Source organism: Penaeus monodon, chromosome 2 (genome assembly GCF_015228065.2).
Source record: "Penaeus monodon isolate SGIC_2016 chromosome 2, NSTDA_Pmon_1, whole genome shotgun sequence".
NCBI lineage: Eukaryota > Metazoa > Arthropoda > Malacostraca > Decapoda > Penaeidae > Penaeus > Penaeus monodon.
Genome location: NC_051387.1, coordinates 31,895,304 through 31,902,803, shown reverse-complemented (window position 1 = coordinate 31,902,803; position 7,500 = coordinate 31,895,304). Strand labels below are relative to the sequence as shown.

The 7,500-nt window shown below is 34.6% G+C and overlaps 1 protein-coding gene across 2 annotated transcripts in view; it reads right to left on the bottom strand.

Annotated features, from left to right (window-relative positions):
• The window catches only part of LOC119582276 (sorting nexin-13-like), a 38,951-nt gene that overhangs the window by 1,618 nt on the left and 29,833 nt on the right, over positions 1-7,500 (bottom strand). Inside the window, exons 15-19 of one of the 2 annotated variants that reach the window (XM_037930497.1) lie at positions 5,985-6,127; positions 5,447-5,665; positions 3,022-3,204; positions 2,190-2,404; positions 1,603-1,715 (exon numbers count right to left, since the gene is read on the bottom strand). In XM_037930497.1, coding sequence (XP_037786425.1) covers positions 1,603-1,715; positions 2,190-2,404; positions 3,022-3,204; positions 5,447-5,665; positions 5,985-6,127 — 873 coding nt within the window. The remainder of the gene's footprint in view (positions 1-1,602; positions 1,716-2,189; positions 2,405-3,021; positions 3,205-5,446; positions 5,666-5,984; positions 6,128-7,500) is intronic. The other variant, XM_037930504.1, reaches the window with a different exon arrangement.

Genomic DNA, 7,500 nt, shown 5'->3' with positions numbered 1-7,500 from the left:
CATTTAGAAAGGGGCTTTTGCATTATTTTCCTTGATAAATGAGTGTGGAATGTACTATCTGTGAGCCATGAATGGAAGAGCACAGGCTCAGGATCCTGTTCCTGGTTGGCCTGACCAGCAATGCAGGATGTATTACACAAAACTGAATACTATGGAGGGGGGGGGGTTGCTTATTGTTATTATTACTGCACTGACACTGTGCAAAGAGAACAGTCTATTACTATCCAGATACAGTGAATCAAAATACACATATTGGGAAATGACAAAAAAAAATAAAAATGCTTATGCAGAAAAATAGTAAATAAATTTGCAATGGGGAGGCATAGGGTCTTGTCACTGCACAGGAGTGTTTGTGCTGCACCCTGGCCTACAAGCCACACACCTGTCAGAGTGGCTGTTCAAGTAAGCCTAATGGCCGTATTTTGGGTTATATGATGGCAGTAAAGCATCCGGATCCAATGAGTTATTTAACTACTGAAGCAGTCAATGGGCCTACACTGCAGCCTTCACAAGTTCACACTGAAGCAACCTTCACTAATTTTCATGGCAGCAACAGGGGTGATAGAAAACATATAATGCAATGGGACATTCATGTAACTTATAAAGTTTTTGTTGTTGCATATCAGCACTTTTTTGCACACCTTGCTGAATATGTTATCTAAGGTAATTTACATTTAGTTTAGAGACCAGAATGCAATTTTAGAAAAAAAGGAAAAAATAGTTTTTGTATTGATATACTTGTGAAACACTCCTTAATTCTGTTCATGGACTACACAAGTGCTTTGTCACCAAGGAGTATATTACTCAAACTTTTGGAAGAAAATTTAATTTTATTCCTATTATTACAGTTAATATGATAATGACAATGATATTATTAATAATAGTGATAATATAATAATCATAATAATAATAATGTTATCAATAACAATGACAATAACAATAATAACAACAACAATAATAATAATAATAATATTACAGTGGAGGTTAGGTAGGCCTTATATTTGACCTCCTAGTGACTAGGCACTTGTGTAGTCATCTATGTCAACAAAATTAACAAGAGAGAATTACAGTGGACAATGCATGTACCTGTCCCCAATGGGTTAACTGTGACAATCACCATGAATGTATAAACAAACAGATAAATAAATATATCATAAAATGCCTTTGGGATAGGTGCTGCCCTGCCAGATACATGACAGATTCAAGTTTTTTATTCATGGATTGTGAACAGCTGCTGTCTTAACATGCTGAGGTAATTTAAGTCTGTCATCTTTGTTTTTTAGATATAATGTTTAGAATGATAGTAGGAGTGGGGTGAAAGAGGAGGGTTAGTCATCACGCTACTCTGCTATAAGTCATTAGTTGAGTGGTTGCCAGGCATACAATGAGGCCCATTGATAAAAATGAGAGGTTTATGTTTGTTCTAAAGATTAGCAGTTACATTTTCATGAAACTCCTGTAATTATGTTTTGGTCTGCCATTTCTGATAATTTGAGTAATGACTTAAAAAAAAAAAAAATTTATAAGACTAATATCACTTTTGTAACTGTCCTGACAATGTATCTTTATTTACTTTGATTTTAGTACTACCACCACATTTACCTGATATACTGGCTAACATTGATGTTCTGGCAGCAACTCTGGTCCTCATTTTCATTGGATTGTCTCTCTCTGGGGCCTGTGGTGCTAGGTCGCCATTCGGCCAAAATGACTCCCTGTAAAAGATGTAAACAATGACAAATGAATATCTCACTCTTTTGAACCTGTACCTTTAATTGATCATGTTTACTCAAAAGTTAAGGAGCTCTGTGCTGACAGGAAGAAAACTGGGAAAAAGTATTTCTCTAACATGTTTTTAATCTTATGAAAAGGCATTACCCTTTTACATATCACAATGATGAAAGTACATACAACAGAAAAAGTTCGAGTGAATTTTTTACAACATATTTTGTGGTGTGTGTGTGTGTGTGTGTGTGAGAGAGAGAGAGAGAGAGAGAGAGAGAGAGAGAGAGAGAGAGAGAGAGAGAGAGAGAGAGAGAGAGAGAGAGAGAGAGAGAGAGAGAGAGAGAGAGAGTAATAATATTATAAAATATTCAAGCAATAAGAGAACAACTCAAGGAAATGAAGTGAAATGGGAAAAAAAAACCCATTAGTTAAGCTAAGTGAAAACAGTCCCAAAGGCTACTTACTTGAAAGTCTTTACATAGTCAGCAACTTGTTCAGGAGATGTGATATAAGCAACATAGTCTACAATCCTTCTGTTGACAATATCTCCAAACATGGCTTTTAGAATCTGTCTTAAAAACAGCATAATCCGACGTCTGAACCACTGATCCTTACTTCTAAGATCAAATACTTCATCCATTAGCAATAACAAGATGCGCAGAGGTATATTTTCATCTCCCTAGAAAGATTAAAATGAAAGTAAAACCCAATGCATACAGAAAAGTAATAAATCTATTATTAGCACTACAAATGCACTGTCAACTTATATTTTATGTAATATCTATGGTGCAACATTAACAAATATTAAGGATAAGAAAATAGGAGAAAATATCCTATACTGTCATGTATTTATCTAAGAAAAGGTGTATTTTGTAGAATCTTATGAAGGTATCTGGCACACTTTCTGAAGTTAAACAAAATTACTACACCCACACCCATAATGTGTGTGTGTGTATGTGTGTGTGTATGTGTGTGTGTGTGTGTGTGTGTGTGTGTGTGTGTGTGTGTGTGTGTGTGTGTGTGTGTGTGTGTGTGTGTGTGTGTGTGTGTGTGTGTGTGTGTGTGTGTGTGTCTGAGTGCGAGTGTGAGTGTGAGTGTGCGTGTGCATGCATGCGTGTGCGTATGTGAGATAATGTATGAATAATAACCAAAAACAGTAAACCCACGAACAAATACACATAACAATAATTTACATACACATATATAGACAAAAAGCTTCAATTATATTTAAGCAAAGCAATCAATTACCACTTTTGGTATAATTTTCGAAATTTAAGATGAAAAACACTTTCTTACCTCTAGATCAAGTGACCCTCTATGAGTATAATCAGCACTAGTGTTTAGTCTACGATGAGGTGGCCCTACAATGCGCCGATAGATGCCATCCACCATGCCATCCACAGTATTGAATATTGTGTCAGGCATGGACCTCACTGCCTCACTCACACTACGTACACCTAACTTGAAATTGTCCTCTACCTGGCAATCAGATAAAACCAGTGAGGAAGTCAGCATTGGAACAGGAGCAGCTTATAAATGAATAAGACTAATTTATCAGAGCAAAATATACTGACCCAACAGTTTAACTTCTACAATAAAGTATGAAAAAAAGCAGGATTTTGACCTTGCTATAGGAATTCATTCTTATTTACACTTTATTTGCTGTCATCATTAACCTGATTCACCCTATGTTTGTACATCCCATTTACTGAAAAGTGGGTGCCATTGTTCCAATTTGACTTTTGTCTTGTTTTGCTTTTGTAAAGTATGAATCTGAGACAGTGGTATTATTTCAGTTTTTCCTTGGGGGAGGATGGGGGGAGGGGAGGAAAGAGCAGATAGGAAAGCAAAGCAAAAAAGAAATAGAAAAAAATTAGCTATTCTAAGGGGATTTTTAGGCTATAACTGAATCTATACTGGTGTGATTTAGAAAAGAAAAAAAAAAGAAAGAAAAGAAAAGAAAGAAAGAAAGAAAGAAAAAAGTGGCCCTGGGGGTTGGGAGGGGGGGGACAGACTTTGAGGGAGGTGAAGAGTTTTACCCCCCCCCCCCATTGTCCTGTTCAGCGAACGTCCTCTACATCCTGGAAATGATTATCATATCACTAGGTCAAATTACCTTCATAAAAAAGAAAAAAAAAAAAAAAAAAAAAAAAAAAAAAAAAAAAAAAAAAAAAAAAAAAAAAAAAAAAAAAGATAATAACTATCTTACTACCTGCTTATCTAAATACACCACACATGCACACCTACAACTACAACTACACTGACAAACACACTAGCACACACACACACACACACAGAGGCAAACAATCAAAAATACATACACTTGCTACAAACAACACACACACATATATATACACACGTGCCCACACACACGTATATACACATATACAATTGTATGTACAAAAACAAAAAACTTTGCACATTACACAAATCAGTAAAAATCATTACATTTTTTTCTTCCACTCTAAATAGAAGAAGTTTTTCTGTAAAGTAATATTTGCTTCCTCAACTGCAAAACTATGCAATGTTGTTTAAGGCCAAGGCACATCCTGCTGAACTATTTTTATCAATAAGAATTGTTTTTATATGCTTATTACATTACCAAAACCTCCAGTGGATATCTATCCTCAATTGAAGACCCTTCTTCATCTTTGAAGTGTATTTAATCCGAAGTGTATTTAATACTACTACAATTCTTAGCCTTTTGATGCTAGGTGTGCATGTATAAATAAACAATCCACTATGGTTTTAATACACTTTTACATATACACAAGTACTAAGTTGAAAAGGACTTAATTACTAGGCTTACCTGACCTCATCTATGATAAAAATAATTAATAATTAATAATAATAGTAGTAGTAACAATAGTAGTAGTAGTAGTAGTAGTAGTAGTAGTAGTAGTAGTAGTAGTAGTAGTAGTAGTAGTAGTAGTAATAATGATAATAATAATAATAATAATAATAATAATAATAATAATAATAATAAATAATAATAATAATAATAATAAATAATAATAATAACAATAACGATAATAACAATTACAATAATAACAATAATAATAATAATAATAATAATAATTACTGATAATAATAAAGATAGTAATTATAATAATAATAATAGTAATATTACTTACAATAATAAAAATACTAATAACAATAATAACAGCAATAAAATAAAATTGCTTATCCTGAAAATTTTAAGAAGTCAGACACGTAAGGTTTGGTAGGCCTAGTGATTAACAACTTGGTGACAAAAAACTTTTAGGCAGACGTAACAGAAGAAAGTAAAAACCATTACAGCTGGTCCATCAAGTACTTGATAGTTGACTATATGTATATTCAGCTGGGATTTATAAACTGCTTACAGTATATTATACACCAGTACATCATAAATTTTAATGTTAACTACATCAGGAGAAAATCTGCCCCCCACAAATCCCAAAAGCCCACATATTGAGAGAATCAAATAAAACAGAATTACTTCTTGTATAAAAGGAATTTAAGTAGGTTCAACACATCCAACTTCATGATTAATACAAACAAAAGATTAAACTCGTACAGAACGAGACAATGTATGGCACAAATCATGGAAAGCAAAACCTGATATTAATATATGTATTTGAAAGATGTTTCTCAAACATCTAGAGGCCTTATACAAAGCTGAATCCCTATACCTAACCCCTCAAACCAATGTCCACTGAAATGAGCACATATCACAAACCCTTTTTGCAATGTTTGGAAGGGGTGAGGTTGAGTATGTAGTCTGGTCAAGAAATCGCTGAATGATTTCCTGCAAACCAGGGTGGGACTGAAGAGTGGGTGGAGCCAGGATGGTCTGAAGCCACTCATCTAATTCTGACTTTCTCTTCTCTAAGAACCAAGCAGCCAAGTTATTCAACATTCTTTTGCTTGGGAAAGAAACTGATGATAAGTCCATGAACTGTAATTATAAGGAGAAAAAATTCATATTAAAAATGCTTTAATTTATTAAAAGAATGTATGGGCTTTGAAAAATATAGCAAAGCATAATAAAATCCTTGTTAGTTGCTTATATAAAAATGAATCTTGACTTAAAGTGTTACACATACTTTATAAATTTATACTTTATTTGAAGTAAATCTAAACATTGTAATTTGCTTCCTGTCACTTTGCTCTTTATTTATATCAAATAGTTATCATATTGTATGTATGAACAAACCTGATAAAGGTGAATTTTAAAAATATCTAAAATATCATCATTGCCATTCAAAGTTACTTACTTTGGAAGTAATTGACAAGTGGAAGTCATGAAACTCGGAATACCGTCTAAAAACATGCCAAAGTTCTTCTTGTCCAGATGCATCTTTTCTCATTACGCATACAATGTAAATGGCATGTGACTTGCTACCTTCTCGGACAATCTCTGCATATGTAAAAGTAAAATGTGTTAGGTATGTAGCATACTTTACAAATCACTTGAATAATACTCATGCACGCATGCTTTAACAAGTGATAGAAGTAGCCTCTGCTGATTCTTAGGAGTTCCTTTTTCTTGACAGTCTGACATTCAAGACCATGGGTGTCAAATATGAAGCTCAGACTGGATGCAGCCTGCAGCCCATTATCTGCTTCAAACATACCTTGTGTATTACAAGATTTAACTGGTTTCATTGTTTGACTGAATCAAATGGCCTTTTGTCTTTTACATTTGACAATCTTTAATCAGTTTAATACAATATATAAATGGATCCTTTTATCTTTTATGCTAAATATATCACCTGGCCTATGAGGGAGCTTCAAAAAATTTCTGGCAAAAGGACTATATGAAGAAATGGTTTCAGTTATGATATTTATATTTCAACATATGCTCCATTATGGTCAATACACTTCTGCAAACGTTGATACCAGCTTTAAGTCCATCTGAGTAAAAATGAGGGTCATGTAATCTGAACCATGTTGGAGCAGCTCTTTTTACATCTTCAACTAATGGAAAATTGGTACCATTCAATGAAATGATTTTTTAAAGTTTGGAAACAAAAAGAGTCAGATGGGGCTAAACCAAGGCTGTAAGGCGAATGTCAGATGATTCCCCATCAAAATTCACGCAGCACAGCTCTTGTCTGCCAAGCAATGTGAGCAGGTGCATTGTCATGGTGGAAGAGAACACTTTGAGGTAGGTTTCCAGGGTGTTTTTCTGAAATTTTTTTTGACAGTTTTCCCAAAATGCATTCATAATAAAATGTAATTGTTTTCTTGCTCTTGAGAAAGTCAACCAAAATCCCCTCCGCATCCCAGAAGATAGTGGCCGTGACTTTTCCTCCTGAATGCTCAGACTTTGCTTTGACTAGTCCACTTCCACCCCTGGGCAGCCACTGCTCTGATTGAATTTTGTCTACGAGATCGTACTGGTAGAGCCATGTTTTATCCCGTTACAATTCTCAGCAGAAAAGCTTCAGAGTCCTCATACTACTTGTTCAAAATTTCCATTGAAAGATCTACCCTTGTTTGCTGTTGATTTTGGCGCAACAGCCTAGGGACCCATCGAGTAGAGAGCTTGCTTAGTCCTGAACTCTCAACCAGCACTGTGTGTGCAGAACCCACAGATGTTGGGTGTGTCTACTACTGATTCAGTGGTTATTCATCTATCCTTTTCAATCATGTTGCGAACAGCATCAATGTTTTCCTCACAACCTGACATTGATGGTTTGCCAATGCAAGGCTCATCTTTAATTTCGTTTCCTCCACTTCTGAACTGACTCATCCATTTGTAGGTTGTTGATTTCTTTGGGGTATTGT